The sequence below is a fragment of the Triticum urartu genome, chromosome 6 (genome assembly GCF_003073215.2).
Source record: "Triticum urartu cultivar G1812 chromosome 6, Tu2.1, whole genome shotgun sequence".
In the NCBI taxonomy this organism is placed as follows: Eukaryota; Viridiplantae; Streptophyta; class Magnoliopsida; order Poales; family Poaceae; genus Triticum; species Triticum urartu.
In genome coordinates, this window is record NC_053027.1 from 31386123 (window position 1) to 31402700 (window position 16578).

A 16578-nucleotide genomic window follows, 5' to 3' on the forward strand; every position below is an offset into this window, starting at 1 on the left:
CAATCTAACGAAAGACCAAACCAGGCAACACCCCTAGGGGAAAGCAACAAGCACGCCACTGACACCCGCTCAAGTAAAACCGAAACTTGTTGTTTCACCTGGAGAGCCGAGACTCAAATGACAAGCCGGTCACGGCTATGGCGATGAGGGGCAGTGACATGCACCCATCGGCTAGGTTTCAACAAATAATTGATTTGCGAGAGACTTTCATCAGATAGCCTATTTTTTAAATGGCTTTTAATAGAGAGGATTCTACTGGGCAAGGTTCGCTCTATTGTTTTTTACAAACAAGATTCATTCCATTCCCAGGTCAAAAGGGGCAACACACTACGTCCCCAGCTCACCGAAGAACAGGGGTATATATGCATTGTCGGTACGTTTCATTTCTCAAGAAGACGACTCAAATTCAGAGATGCTGTTGGACTAGCGTACAAATTCAAACACACAAAGAATGAAACGTCATGGGCATAAGCAGAGATCGTGGCACATGAGCAAACAACGCCGAAAAATATTTGTACACACGGAAAATAGTGCATACAATGCAAGCAAATGAACTGCAAGATTCAGAGACAGGGCAAACGGTAAGCAAGTTCATTTCTCTTCCTGCCAGTTTGAATATTGCCTACGTGAATCACTAAACAGACGGCAATTCACAGTTGAGAAGATTAATTCCATTTCTGCATACAGAATGGACGAACCTGCAGCGAATAATCCATTTCTGCATCTCAGACAACGAAATCCTAACTCTTGATACCTGTAGAGAAATCAATACCATCAGCCAGACTGATTTGTAATATCCCAACTTATCTCGCAATTTTTGTTTGACTCAAACACTGGAAATTGCGCCAGAAGCTCAAAACTGAATTAAGTCAGCATTACTGGACAAAACCAGCATTATATAGGAGATCAATTAATTTGTAGCAGCACACCTTCATTTCCTACTGTTAGCATATTCTCAAGTTTTTCGCTGCATCTGGTCTTGTCATTTTTTTTCAGGTGTTCAGTACAACAAATATTAAACATCCATATTGATCGAAATTGAAGAAAGTAGACTGCACAGAAACCACATGCTTTTAGAAAAACAGGGGCCTGCCCCAGTACCGTTTTCATCGAAAACAAAACCAACATTCGAACAGAGTGCCAGTACGCAGGGAATGGCCGAATGCCAACCCAGCAGAGCACAAAGAAATCGTAGTTTGGATCAGAAAAAACTATATTGGATGTTATCTGAGTTAAACTAACAAATAGAGCCATGCTGAGAAAATATATAACCAAACCGCTTAAGATTAACATAATTATACAATAACAACTGCAAGCGATCTTAAGGTATTATAACGATCCTGAATGAGCAATAATGTGAAAGAAATTGCAAGCCCATATTAATCAAATAAAGTTTAAAGCCAAATACTAGGACATTGTTAGTTATCAAATATTTGCATTGATGGAAAAACAAATAAATCATCCTCGAACTTGAAACTTGACATACACACAGGAAAAACTCAATTCAATGTAGCAACCAGCAAAAGTAAAAAACAAAAAAAAAATACCCTGGAAGGACAGGAAAGAAAAAATATTCCATTCGGCTACTACTAACAGATAGTTACCTGCTCAGTCAATACATCATGATAGTATGCCTATCCGGAAAAATCATATTATGTATTGTGCAAGAGTTTAACTCCATCGTGTCCACCCCCAATGCCCATGTCTACAAGAATAGGAAGTCCAGGAACCAACGAGATTCCAACGAACAGTTAAATGCATACAAGGGGGCACTAACTAGATTTATGCACACTACTACATAATTCCAGAAAACAATTCAGCTGTATCTGATAATGAAATTTTTGAATATGGCAATAGGCCCGCAACAATAAAAAATAGTTCGCTAATTATATACAGAATTTGCCAATCCGCCTCAAATATATTATTTCTGCCAGTCATTCTGTTCGTTGTTTTACTCTATGAACATCTAAAGAATAAACGGATAAAGTGTTTGCTACCTCTGACTCGAAGCACATAACTCAACAATAACAACACGAGAATATCAAATAACTTGGTTTCTCTTTACCTGCAGTATAGACACCTTCGAATGGATAATAGCGACGCCAGGAGAAACTGTGGTGGGATTCGAAAAGTTTCTTTAACTGTGATGATTTAAACTGAAGCATGAAAATGTCACCGATAAATGCCCACAGTAACACCACATTGTTGTCCTCGGCAAACCCAAGTATCCTTGCCTCCTCTGAATTCATGGAAAGTAGCTTGTCTAGTGCAACAGTTCTTCCCAGCACCCATGAAGCTACACCATCACAGTCCGTCTTCTTCTTCCATAACTGGATGCAGTTCTCCGAAATGAAGAGGAAACCAAGGCCACCACCCTCAGCCTGCATAACCGTGAGCAAGCAACTGCCGACATCGATGATTTCCACTGGCACATTTATCACACTTAGGCTCTGCCTATCCAAATTAAATTCAAGTATTCCAAACCAATTCACAGAAAGCAACCAGTAAAGGGAATTCCCAACCATCACAGAGCACATGTCATGGTAAACCATGGTGGGTACATGAGGATCGTCGGCCAGAAGCAGTGTCCACACCAGATTACTCCATAGACCAGTCTCCGACGAGTACACCGAGGCGACAGCCTGTGTAAGTTTTATGTCGCTGTTGCCAACCAAGACAACCTGGAAGTGGTTGGCTTCTTCGGGAGCACGAAGCACCGCTCCGTTAATCACGGTTTCCTCCTTGTCGAACCCTGGGGGAATGTCTAGGCGGTGCTGGTCACCCGTGAGGGGGTCCCATGCCAGGAGCTGGTTCCGCGTCCAAAGGAAGATGAGCATGAGGCCATGGCGGCATCCGAGGATCATGACGGTGCCGCCGGTGTCGATGGGAAAGGGGAAGCGGGTTTGCGGGACGCGATTGGGGGCCTCCAGCGTAGGTTCGAAATGGACGGTGTAGAGAGTTTGGACGAAGCAGCCGAGGAGGGGAGGGTTGCGGCGGTGGTGCTCGCGGAAGCGGCGGAGAAATCGGGGGTCGGATACGATGCGTCGCCAGAGCTTACAGGCGAGGGACGCGCGGGGGAGGAATGAGGGCAGCGGGGGGAGGCGGAGGAGGATCTCGGAGAGGAGGTCTTCGTCGTCCAGTGGCGCCGCCGCCGACGACCTAGGGCGGCTGCGGGGGCTGCTCATCTCCTCACCGATGCGCGATCTGCAGGCTCTCCAACGAGACAATGAAGAAGAAGAAGAGCCCAAAAGAAAGGGAAGCCCAGAACAAGGTTGGAGAATGAAGCCCACGGAGAGTGTAAATCCCAAGAAGGTTTTGAAGCTTGTGAATTTTCAGGGAAATAAAATCTCAAAACAACATACATAGTGATACGTAGGGATGGCGAACCAATCTCTGATTGAGATGGTTAGGTGGACAGTGGTATCCTCAACCCATCAGGGTTCAAATCCTGATACTCGCATTTATCCTGGATTTATTTCAGGAATTCCGGCGATACGCTTTCAGTGGGATATGCCGGCTCAGTCTCTCGGAGGTGCTTATAGGGGTAGGGTGTGCGTGTGTGCGTTCATAGGGATGAGTGTATGCGCGTTTATATGAGCGCTTGCGTCTGTATTGTGTTCAAAAAAAAAGATACGTAGGGATGTACCGGGTCAACCTACTTATTTTTTCATAATAACCTTCTAAAAATATGCTTTCTTCAAGTTATTGGGAATTTCCTTCAAACGTGCAAGTTCAAAATGTTGTGTGTACTGGTGTGGCCTTCTAAAACATATAAACCATGTTCCACCACCGTCGTCGCAGTGAACATGATGTTGTTGTATGGTTAAGAAATGAAGTACATGTGGCTTTATTCCACCAAAAAACTCTTTCTCCACATACCGCTTTTTAAAATAACTCGCAATATCAATAGATCTGGATTTTTTATACACATGTACATATAGATGCAAGTATGTCTTTATAAAATTCCACTGCTACAAATTTATTTTCTGGAATGCACACAAACAACATTGATACATATTTTTGTTTGTGATAGCGATGATGTTTTTGAGTTTTGGTCGCACCTCTCCTCTCTCTTTCCGTGCTTTTGAACTCTTTATTTATACCCGGCTCATCAATGAATCATTATTTCGGCATCCTTTCTTTCAAGCAATTTGTCCCCTGGTATTGTTGTATATTCAGCAAACAGTCTTTTAATTCTGCCATTGGGATGTGAGGGTCATGCGATTGCGACTTTGTCAAACATCTCTGCTGCAGGTTTTTCACTAGAGGCTTGTAAGAATACACCGATGTGAATGGGTGATCAAGAAACTACAAGTTTGGTCGAACTTGATGTAACTTTGTTTATACCGAGGCTCCCGGTTGGCCGTGTTTTTTCATACTACAATTTAGACCCTTTGTACCATCTTTCTTTGATCAATAAAAATCATTTCATCCGTTTCAATGCTATATATATATCCATTTGAGCGTCAACTAATTTTGGACGGAGAGAGTATATCATTGCCGAGAAGGCCTTGTTAAATGGGGCTTTTGAGTTGGGTTGATCTATTGGATTATGGAGTGTGTGACGTATATCAAGTACTCTGTGAAATTGAACAAGAAATTATTGAAAGAATTTTCGCCTGCTCGAGGCCTCCCACGAAGTGGTTCATTGTCCCTATTATTATTATTATTATTATTATTATTATTATTATTATTATTATTATCTGTTGTTGATGCACTCTCTCCTCTGATGAAAAGGAAGTGGCTGATGGGGGCTAGTACCTTTTAAAATTTGTCGGCGGACATCAGGTATCTTTCACCTGGTCTTCGCTGATAACTCCTTGTTGTTTTTGTATGCTAATGTGGGACAAGCCAATATTATAAAGAATGTTTTGAACACATATGTGCATCCTTGTCTGGACAACATGTGAATCCGTGAAAGTGTTCCATTCTTGTTTTTTCTGTGGCATGTTTGTTGAAAAAAAAGAAATTTTGGAGCTCTCTCGTGGAGTCTCTGAACCGGGGGCAATGCACGAAGGTAAAATCCAATCACTACAAAAAATAATTAGAAAGAGACTAATTGACCGCGGAGAGAAGTATTCCTCTTCCAAGGCAAAAGAGGTGTTAATTGAGTCCAACCAATGTTTTAAGTGTGTTTAGGCTGCCCGCATTTATTTGTGACGAGCTCAAGAATTTGACATGACGATTCTGACAAAGATATTTCTTTTTGAAACGGCGGCAAAAGATTTGTCTCGTCTCACTTAATAAGAAGTGGAGAGCAAAGTCTGTTTGTTACATGACCACAAAGGTCAAACAAAAAACACAAAGGGATCACTCTCCCGGTAAAATGTTACTCAGAAATTTTGCCCCTGCAAGCACCCAGAGTATCGCCTCCGCCTTGATCGACGCAATAACGTGTGAGGGTAAGGAGGCCTTTTTGCGAAACACATTTGCGTTCCTTTCATTCCAAAGTGCCCAACAGACTAACATCTTCAAAGAATTATAGGCCTTCCTGTTGACTCCTACCATCCCACCATGTTTGTTCCACCATGTTGCCACGGATGGAAGAACGGACCAGGAATTGACCTAAATTGCATCCCCAGCCATGCATTGACCGCATCCCAAAACCTAGCAGCGTAGCGGCATTTGAACATTAGGTGCGCCCCCGTTTCTGGTTCACTTCCTCGTCACCTCCCCCCTCCCCCCGAGATAATATATCTGCCGTTCACACACGATCTTGCAGGATGAGCCATGAGAAAAATCTAATTTTTGGTGGACCCATATTTTTCAGACCATCCTTGGCATGTACGACTTTATCAATCTTGCGAATTGCATTATGTATGCCATGGCGGCAGAATAGCACCAATCCGCAGGGAATTTCCATCGAATTCTGATAGAGAGTGGATAATGGAAAAAGGAAGATGGATTGTTGGCCTGGGAGATCCTCCCCAAAACTCATGGCGGAATGAGTTTAGAAGGTATGCAATTTTTTAAGCAGACCTTGTTGGCCAAACAAGCTTGGTGTCTGGTCGAGGGACAGGCAAAGTTTATGCACTTGTCTACTTTGCGCAAAATATTAACTAATGGGTCATAGTGGATATTGTCTTTATCGGGAACGTCTCTACTGTGTGGCTGGAATTAATAGAGCACAGATGAAGATGAATTCTCACTACAAAATCAAGGTTTTTTGTGACGAGCCACTTGTGTCACGTAAAATTGATCTTCGGAAGAAAAATGCACTAGTGATGGTTTCTGGCCGTCACATCTCACGTGGTCCATCACTGAATCATCGTCACAAAAAAACAAAATACTTATGGTACCACTTTTTCCATGACCTAAGATCTGTCACATGGTTCGTTCAGGTTTTTTCACTGGAGTCTATTTTTCTTGACGGTCAGGACTGTCACCATTTGAACAACCGATTTGCCACATAATATCGTTATTTTTGGTGACGAGGTACCGTCACTAACAATTGGTGCGTCAATTTTGACTGGTCAACGATTCTGACATATGGGCCCAGAAAATGCTGACGTGGCTTCTTACATGTGAGTCTAGACGGTATTAATGTGGCTGTTTATGTGGGTCCAGACGGTGATGATGGCTTGCATTTCCGTCATAATTATCGTCACTTATTGAAGCGTACCAACATATCTCAGTATGTGGCTGACAGAAAGTTTCATCAAGCCTTTCAGTTTGGCTAATCCTTTTGTGATGGATAAAGCGGTAGTACATCTTCTTTTATGCAATAAGATAAAGGGTAGTCACTGAAATGCTTAATCTTGTAAACAACTAGAGATCATTCTTTTCTAGTTGTGAAAAATAATAATCATTTGGAATCCCTTTCGTAAACTAGGGATAATTTTTTTTATATATATATATACAAGTTCTCACCCTTATCTTGTCATAACAATTGAAATATGCTACACATTTCTTAGTATTATTAACGCCAACCGTCTTTTTCTGATTTATTGAAAAAGCAAAGGTTTTGCCTCATTTTAGAGAAAGAGTTCTTGAACAGTCGATATATACATACTAATCCTTGTATATAATGGCAGAAGTTCGCCAGATGCATTTGAGTCTGATCTCCCACCTTCGAAACCAGCCACTCTTAAAACGGTTCAGATATAGTCAGTTCACTATTAGTTTTCTTGCCGCCAAGTAAACATGCAAAAAAGGTGGCTTACCGAAGCTATACCCCGAACATGAAGACAATTTTTGGAGCCGTTGCTCTGGTTTCTCGCTACCATCCGATGGGAGACCAAACAACGAGCACACCGCTAACACTCGCTCCAGGTCTCCAGCAAAAAGCAAAAACTTGAGTACTCCCTTCGTCCGAAAAAGCTTGTCTCAAGCTTGTTTCTGAAATGGATGTATCTAGCACTAACTTGGTGCTAGATACATTCATTTGAGGGACAAGCTTTTTCTGACAGAGGGAGTATTCACCTAGAGAGACGACATTCAAATGACGAGCCCGACGAGGGGCAGCAACATGACCCCAGTGGCTAGGTTTTCGAGAAACAATTAATTTGCGAGGCTTTTCACCAGGTAGCCTCTTTTTTAAGCAAGTAGAACGGGCGGGCAAAATCACGTGAGATCTGTTATCTAAATGGGACTGACTCGGCTCCAGAACAGGCATCATAAACAAAAAGATCCATTCCATTCCCAGGTCGAAAGGGGCGACACACTATACACTGAAGCACAGGGGTACATACGTCAATGCAAGCAAATGAAGTGCAAGAGTAAGTGACAGGGCCAGCGCCCGAGCAAGTTCATTTCCCTTCCTGTCAGTTGGAATATTGCCTACACAAATCTCAGATAGCAGACTGCAGTTCAGAGCTGATAGCAGACTACACAAGTTCACACCACATTTGCTACAAGTTCACACCACATTTGACCAGGGCGTGATGTATATAGATTATAGAATGGAACAACCTACAACAAAGCAACCAATGCAATCAGCCAGACTGATCTAATCTCCATTCACGGGAAAAACTTTTAAACTTATCTCACAGTTTTTGTTTGATTCAGACAGTATAGCTTCAACATTGCAGAAATTGCGCCAAAAGCAAAAAATTGAATCAACTCTGCATTATTGGACAGAACCAACATTATATAGAAAGAACAACAAAAGGTGACCAATTAATCTGTAGCAGCACACCGCCAATTCCTATTGTTAGAATTCTTAAGTTTCTGGCTACAGTCTTATCATTTTAATCATGCGTTCAGTTCAAAAATTATTAAACATCTATAATGACCAAAATCGAAGAACATAGAATGTACACAAACCACACCAACAGCCAACATTTTGTAGAAGAACAGGGCCCCGCCTTGGTCCTTTTCATCAAAAACAAAAACAACATTCTATATTTCCCTGCGTGAAAAACGGAAGGTAAAGGAAGCAATGATTAGGCAACTCAGCTTCGTATAACAGCAAAAAGGGGAAGAAACATGACTTCCAGGTCAACATTTGCCTCCTTTTTTACCCACAAGTCACATAGCTGCTTCTTACGACAGCATAACACTCCCATTCTTGGACCATTCCTACTTAAGCTACTCAACAGATAAGAGGCAAACATACTAAACTGAATAATATTTTCTGGCCACATGATCAGGATGAATTGAACAAGAACAACCACAATTGACTTGCAACCGCCCTGTTTAAACTGCTCAACAAAATATGATCAGCTTGATGGTAGTATACTAAACTGAAATAACCTTTTCTGGCCACATGATCAGGATGAATTGAACAAGAACAACCACAATGGACTTGCAACCTCCATGCTTAAACTGCTCGACGACCAGCTTGATAGTTGTATCTTCGAAAAGGCAACATCAGCAGACTTCAGATGATGGATTTTGTCCACTATGCAATGTAACACTAATGCGCGTGGCACACTTAAGAGATCAGTTTGTCCTCGCCAGCGATCGACAACATTCTGCCACGATCTGTAAAGATACCAAGCACAAAACTCATGACCAACTTAAGACTTTATAATTTGCTCTGCCATGTACCTTTTCTTAGTTCAAAAGATTCCATGGGTGGATTTCAGATATGACCTTTAGTTATGCCAGAAAAAGAAAATAACATACAGTTTTTGAAGAAAATCTAAAGCCATGTAACAGGACAATATTATATCAACAAGTCTATTTGATTGTTTGGTAATCTCCAATTTAGCCTAGAAGCAAGTTCATGCTTCATCATCTACTTGACCAATCAATGGCTCTAGAGAATGGAGAAACTTCATTCTGGGGGTAATATGCAATTGGCTTACTCCCAAAATGGTCCGCGTATATAGCACATGAGTCCACATTCGCCAATGCATGAAAGAAGAGATGCCTTCTATTTTAGGATAGCATAATGTTGAGTACTTGACATCATTTTTCCATGTTTGCGGTAAGCGCGTAAAACATCTGAGTTACATGCACTTAAACTAAAATATGTTCTTGAGATGATTTACAGATGGCAAACGTTTTATGATGAGATTAAACTAGATCTTGGATCGCTGCATCTCTAATTGTATGCCCAAAAAGTCTGAAAATGCCAATTAGTCCTTCTGAAGATGAGATCGACACTGAACTTCAGATTTCAGGAAAGACTACACTCTTAGTTTAGTTTGAACTGGCCGAGTCAAGCATTATCTAGACAGTAACTTACATCAACATCATCAGGATAAATTCGACAAAAAAAAGCACAATTGATTATAACGACTTGCATGATCAGTATGTAAGCTGCTCAGCAGAGAATAAACGACTCCAAGGTCAGTTAGTCATAGACTCATAGTGATAACATTCTGCCATGATCTAAAAAGACACCGTGCACAAAAATAATAACCAAAAGTTCAGCTCAGCATTCCACTTTGGTGAGGGGTATGTACTAGTACTAAATATGAAGGTTACAAGAGCCTGATACGTGAGCTACAGCCATATGCTAGAAAAGAGAAGTGTCCTTTTTCTACTACCCCTATAAAAGCAAGAGAGGGCGGAGAACCAGATCATCCTATTCATCGACCTGCAATCCGATGGTCTACATCACTCCAGCATACTAAACGCGTTTTATGCTTTAATTACCCACCATGCCATTGCCTTAATTATTTACCCACCATGCCATTGTCTTAATTATTTACCCACCATGTCCATTGGATTAACATCGTCCCGAACACGTCGCTGCCCTCTCGCTACCACGCCGTCGGGGCAGTTTGGCCACCGCCCCACACCTCGCCCCACCTCTTCCCTACAACCTCTGCGCCAGCCACGCCTCGACCGCCGCCGGACAACCTCCACATGTGCCTGTCCACAAGCGCCGCTGGACAGCCGCTCCGTCCACGCGCCACGCGCCGCCGCGCCGTCCGCACTCGCGCTGCCCGGACCATCGCGCCGCCCAGCGCCCGCACCGCCCACGCGCCGACCGGGCCGCCACGTCCACTCCAAGGATCAGTGTTGAGGACGCCGCCCGCGTCGCCATCTCCCCCTTCGAGGACTCCATCGACGGCATCAGCGGCAACCTGTTCGACGCCTACGTCAAGCGTAAGTAACCGTCATCAGTCGATTCTTGAGCTGTTGATTGATTCTTGGTCTGTTCTTGCGTCTTTTTGATCTGTTCTTGCGTCTTCTTGAGTTGTTGATTGATTTGTTTTGGGCGTGGATGCAGCCTACTTCATGGGCGTGCGCCGGCCGGTGCGCAAGGGCGACCGCTTCGTGGTGCACGGCCACATGCACGCCGTGAAGATCAAGGTCGTCGACACGGACCCTGACGAGTGCGTCATCGTGGCAGCGGGCATGCAGGTCTTCTGCAACGACGCCAACCCGGTCAAGCGGGAGGACGAGGGGAGGCTCGACGGCCCGGGCTACGATGACATTGGCGGCGTCCGCAAGCAGCTCGCGCAGATCCGGGAGCTGGTCGAGCTGCCGCTGGGCGTGAAGCAGCTCGCGCCACCCCAAGCTGTTCAAGACGCTGGGCGTGAAGCCACCCAAGGGGATCCTGCTCTACGGCCCGCCCGACACCGGCAAGACGCTGCTCGCGCGCGCCATCACGGCCGAGTCGGGCGCCAACTTCGTCGTTGTCAACGGGCCGGAGATCATGTCCATGATGGCCGGCCAGAGCGAGGACAACCTGCGCAAGGTGTTCGCCCAGGCCGAGGCCCGGGCGCCGTCCATGATCTTCATGGACGAGATCGACGCCATCGCGCCCAACCGCGAGAAGACGCACGGCGAGGTGGAGCGCCGCGTCGTGTCCCAGCTGCTCATGCTCATGGACGGCCTCCGCCCGCGCGTGCAGGTCATGGTCATCGGCGCCACCAACCGCCCCACCAGCCTCGACCTCGCGCTCCAGCGCTTCAGCCGCTTCGACAAGGAGATCGATATCAGCGTGCCCGACGAGGTCGGCCGCCTCGATATCCTCCGCATCCACTCCAAGGACATGCCCCTCTCGGACGACGTCGACCTGGAGCGCATCAGCAAGGACACGCACTGCTTCGTCGGCGCCGACCTCGCCGTGCTCTGCTCCGAGGCGGCCTTCCAGTGCATCCGCCAGAAGATGGACGTGATCGACCTCGAGGCGGACACCATCGACGTGGAGGTGCTCAACTCCATGTCCGTGATCATGGACGACCTGGTGCACGCCAAGGAGGTGACCAAGCCGTCGGCGCTGCGGGAGACGGGTCTGGTGGAGGTCCCCAAGGTGTCGTGGGTGGCCTGGAGGATGTCAAGCGGGAGCTCCAGTAGACGGTGCAGTACCGTACCGGGTGGAGCACCCGGAGATGTTCGAGCTCTTCGGCATGGAGCCGTCGCGGGATGTGAGCTCCTCGACTGTGACGTCGCCGGGCGACGTGCTGCTTGTCACCTCGATGTCCGCCAGGACGGTGTCGGCCTTGCGGTTGATATCCGCCGGCGGCGGTCCTTAGCCCACACCTTGAACGTGTCCCGCGGCAATGGCGATGCCTCCGCCCTGATGCACACCACGGACGCGGTCGCGCCGGGGCCGAGCACACTGCCGACCAGGCGGAACGCGCGGTCATCCTCCTCCCTGAGCAGCAGCCGCCAGATGGGGCAATGGAGCACGCTTATGTATCTTGACGAAGATCTCCCTCCGCGAACTGCCCTTCGCCACCGTTGCGCCCCTTCTCCGGCCGATTGATGCGCGACGATCTCTTCCTTCGCTAGGGCATGGAGGAGCGACTCAGCAGCCAGCCTCGGCTTATTGGTGCTCTGCTGGTCGAACCTCTCCATCGCCGCCTGTGAGTCCTCCGAACCAGCTGCAACCTGCATCCTCCCCTTCACCTCTGTCTTTCTCCAGTGTCTCTGCTGAGCTGTAACTGATCCCAGCATTTAGGAAATGGCTTTGTAATCTCCATAGAATGTATACCTTCTTACTTCTATCATGAAGTCTCAACTAAGTATGGGCTGATTTTTTACTAGCGTAGGAGCAAGACCACTGACTAGCGGTGTTCTGGATAATTTACTAGCCACTGAAGTCCAACATCTAGACGACATAAGAAGAAAGGTAATAAGTAAGTCTTCTGCTAAATGAAGGGCTTGGGAATGTCACTAATCAGAATGTATACCTTCTTCTATCATGAAGTCTCAACTAAGTATGGGCTGATTTTTTACTAGCGTAGGAGCAAGACCACTGACTAGCGGTGTTCTGGATAATTTACTAGCCACTGAAGTCCAACATCTAGACGACATAAGAAGAAAGGTAATAAGTAAGTCTTCTGCTAAATGAAGGGCTTGGGAATGTCACTAATCAGGATTGGCAAGCTCAAAACAAGGAGGTTAGGATGTGATTGCTTAGAAGTTCATATATGTTCTGTTTCAAGTCAGCATTAGTGATTACCAACTTAACAAGAGAATGTGCAGGTTATCAATGGCAAACCACTAGATTCAAATTTCAGGATTACAAATAACAAATGCACTTGGACACCTTCAGGTTACAATCAGAAACTCTTGTATTTAGGATCATGCGCATATTGAATGTAAAGTAATGTTTTTAATCACCCATGTGTTCATCTTTCAGATTAGAAAAAAAAGATGACCTGAAGAGCTCCATGAAGTCAGTTGTGATGTTGCAATAAAATAATCAATGACATAGGTTTCGCTGGTAAGCCATCTGAGCAAGACAAATTGGTGCAATCCTAATATGTCATTTTTCTTTAATTTGCTTATGCATGTTCTTATACTGATTTGTTCTGAATGTTTGCGGCAGAATGACTTCTGCAATGAAGCTTCTAACCTTTATGGGGATGAAGCTGCATGTCTCTCTCCATTCCAACTGTGCAACACATTTATCGTTTATAAGACAATAAAAAACATAATTCTTCATTGGTGTACATGTGCTTGACTTATCAAAGCTCATATTCAAGTGCTTAATATTCATGACTGTTATATATTTTGGAGGTAAGCAGTCAGGGAACAAACAGACATGTCATTTAAATAATACTATTTCACAATGAAATGATCTAACTATCTCAAAAAAATAACTATGCATCTAGCTAAGTTGTTCTTGTGAAGTGTTATTTTTTTTATCAGAACAGGGTAATGAGTTTTGACTGTTACGGCCAGGCGTTTATCATTTCGTGTGCCATATATGTAATTAAGTTTGATTAGAAAACCATTCGGATATGTAGCACATTGACCGACATCCAATATTTTTTTTCTCATATTAAATCACTCTTTTGAATGTCCTAAAAATCGGAATATATAGGTATATTTAAATTTCCTGCATTTTTGTGGTTCCATAAATTTCATCCACTGATATTTCATAGTTCCAGGTTTTCAGTTTTCTACTGCTCCAATTAATTATGAATACATGTGGAGTTCATCACTCAGAAAGTGAACCTTTGGCTTGCTGAAACCATCAAGGAAGATGCTACAGAAGCTCTAATCACCTTGCACAAACAGGGTGCACAGGATAAATAGGACACATGAAGCAGCTGTGAACATGAGGCATCAAGTTAGCAGGGTAAGCTCGAAGCCAATAGTTTCTGTTGTTCGCACTGAGATTTAACCTCTTGTTTTTTCTTCTCAGTGAGACACTTCTAGGAAACCTTGAAGGGTTCTTCTTAGATCCTGGATGCCAAAGAAAACTATGCAAATCAAGTGACCAGCAATTATGCTCGCAAAAAAAGGGCGGCGGAGATTGCTGCAAGAGGTTTGCATTTTCATTTGGCCCAAACCATGTTGACTTTCGGCTGGAAAGTAGTTACCATGTCATATGAATTGTTACCTTGGCTGTTTTTCATTGTTGTCATTTTCTTACACCGCCATTAAGAACTATAACTACAGACAAAGTGTTTTGATTGGGAATATATGTATCTTAGAAAAGAGCATTAGTCAAGCCGTGCGTTGCATGTGCAAACTTACTATAACAAAAAGAAAATCTGAAGCAAGGTTACAGAATAATATAAGATCACCAAGTTTGCGTGCACATTTAGCAATACAACAGATCCATGTCATGGCCCTTAACAACTAAAACATGAAACATAAAAGTACATTGCCTTTTTCCATGCCACATATTCAGTTTTCACTAGCATACAAAAAATTGTATGCATAATTGTTAATGAACCAGAACCAATTGACTAAGCAAGCATACAGAAGCTGTAAAGAAAATGAAAGACAACAGATAAGCAAGGGCCAGTATCATACCTGGAGTGTAGAAGCTCATGTAGGGTAGGACGCTAAAGTAGACCCCAGGCTCATCAACCTTCTTAAGCTGCCCAGAGCTGAGCTTGATCATAAATAAGCCAGCACCTGTGCAAACAAAGATGACACCCACACCCTCTGCAGACCCAACAACAAATGGTTTCTCATCTTGTTTGGCAACAGGTACCGTTTTCTCCAGTTCGATGACCCTGTACTGCACCCATTCTGCAGGTCCTTCCGTATCCACCTTCCTTGACCACATATAGAGGCTGGAATCCTTAATGTAGGCAAAGCCAAGTGAATTGTTCTCCTCCATCGCCATGAGGGCAATGTAATACATGGTGTGCGGCGGCGGGTCAATCATGGATAAGCTGTTCTTGCCCAAGTCATACTTGACGATTGCATTACCCAGCCGAACTGTGAAGTAGACTGCATCTCCGACAAGGGTGCCTCGCTTAGGGTGGAGATAGGGTGTGTAGCAGCGTCTATATGCTTCTCCCTCTCGCATGTGCTTTACAAAGGTTTCACAACTGTTGTCGAGACACACCGGCTCGGTCCATGCCCCTGTCTCCGACGAGTAGACGCTCGCGCATATGGTGTCCTCGTAGTCGTGGGTGGCGGCGAAGAGCACGCGGAAGGGGCCGCCGTGGCAGTCGAGGTGGTCGCAGCCCTCGGCGGCGCAGAGCACTGCCGCGGACTCGATGAGCCACTCGATGTCCGGGGCGGGGACGGCGTGGCGGTCGCCCGTGATGGGGTCCCAGACGAGGTAGTCCATGTCATCGTGCTCCAGCATGCGGACGAGGACGCGGCCGTGGCGGCAGTCGAGGGGGCGCGTGCGGCGGCCGTCGGAGCTCGGGTGGGGGAAGTCCGGCACGGAGGTGGTGGAGGCGAAGCGGGCGGGCGCGTCCCCGTCGATCACCCTGAGCCTGTGGAGGAGGCCGAGGAGGGGAGGGGCGCCGTGGAAGGCGCGGTAGCGGCGGAGGAAGCCCGGGTCGCAGAGGATGCGGAGCCACGGCTTGCAGACGAGGGCCGCGCGGAAGAGGTGCTCCGTCTCGTCCGGCGGGAGGCGGAGGAGTATCTCGGCGGTGACATCGTCGATCAGCGGCGCCATTGACGGCGGAAGCGAGGGTTTTGGGTGGGGATTGGGGGAAGAGTCGGAGCAGAACGAGGCAGGTTGGGCTCTTCAACGGTTCAACCAGAACCGGCTTCAGCCTTATTTTGACGTGGCCATCTGGGCCGTGCCAGCTGGTCCAGCCCGTTAGCACACAGGCACGGCACGAGCTGAACGGGCCATGCCCCGGCACGGGGCACGCCAGGGAACATCGGCCGACACGACATGGCCCGTTTAACATTTTTTTAAAATTTATATATATGGTATAAAAGAGAAAAAGTCCAAAACAAACCTTGAAGTTGTAGACAAAAGCTAAGTCAAACCTTGAGCTTTGAATTCCGGAAATTGGCATTCTGAACTTGTAATCCCGGTCTATTTTGGACCCTAGACCTGTCTGGTACACTGGGAATACTATAATCCCGACCGTGATAACCCGCTACTCTCTCACGGACAAGAATTTGGGCCGGCCCACTTTAACACAACAAGAATTCGTGAAGACTTAAAAATGTTCACGGATTCCTGAAATTGTCCAGTAGTTAAAAAATGTTCATATATTCTATTTTTGGCACAAATTAAATTCCTTTTAAAAAATGTTTGGAATATTGAAATTATATTCGCATTTTTTAAAATTGTAAGAGATTAAAAAAAATCACATTTGTCAAAAATTGTTCGGAGTCAACAGTTCTCCACATGCTATGAAAAGTGTTTTGAACGTTAAAAATTGTGTCACGTCTTTTAAATATTGTTTTTGTAATTTATTAAATTGTTTCGTAAACAAATTTTTTTCGGATTGTCGGCTGCGGACTGGACCAGGCTGGCCCACCAGACATGAAGCTAGTTTTTTTTTCTTA

At 45.3% G+C, this 16578-nt stretch overlaps 2 protein-coding genes and 1 pseudogene across 2 annotated transcripts; 1 reads left to right on the forward strand and 2 right to left on the reverse strand.

Annotated features, from left to right (window-relative positions):
• Positions 1 to 576: 576 nt before the first annotated feature.
• LOC125515684 lies at positions 577 to 3272 on the reverse strand. The gene is made up of 2 exons (XM_048681200.1): positions 2066 to 3272; positions 577 to 754 (listed from the first exon to the last, which is right to left on the reverse strand). Exons 1-2 carry the CDS (start codon positions 3183 to 3185, stop codon positions 741 to 743), a joined length of 1134 nt encoding a protein of 377 aa, XP_048537157.1. The 5' UTR covers positions 3186 to 3272; the 3' UTR covers positions 577 to 740.
• Positions 3273 to 9196: 5924 nt separating this feature from the next.
• On the forward strand, positions 9197 to 11879 carry LOC125516470 (annotated as a pseudogene).
• A 2651-nt stretch (positions 11880 to 14530) lies between these two features.
• Positions 14531 to 15744, reverse strand: LOC125516471. The gene is made up of 2 exons (XM_048681905.1): positions 14620 to 15744; positions 14531 to 14571 (listed from the first exon to the last, which is right to left on the reverse strand). The coding sequence occupies exons 1-2, from the start codon at positions 15725 to 15727 to the stop codon at positions 14531 to 14533; spliced, it is 1149 nt and encodes a 382-aa protein (XP_048537862.1). The 5' UTR covers positions 15728 to 15744.
• Between the last annotated feature and the right edge of the window lie 834 nt (positions 15745 to 16578).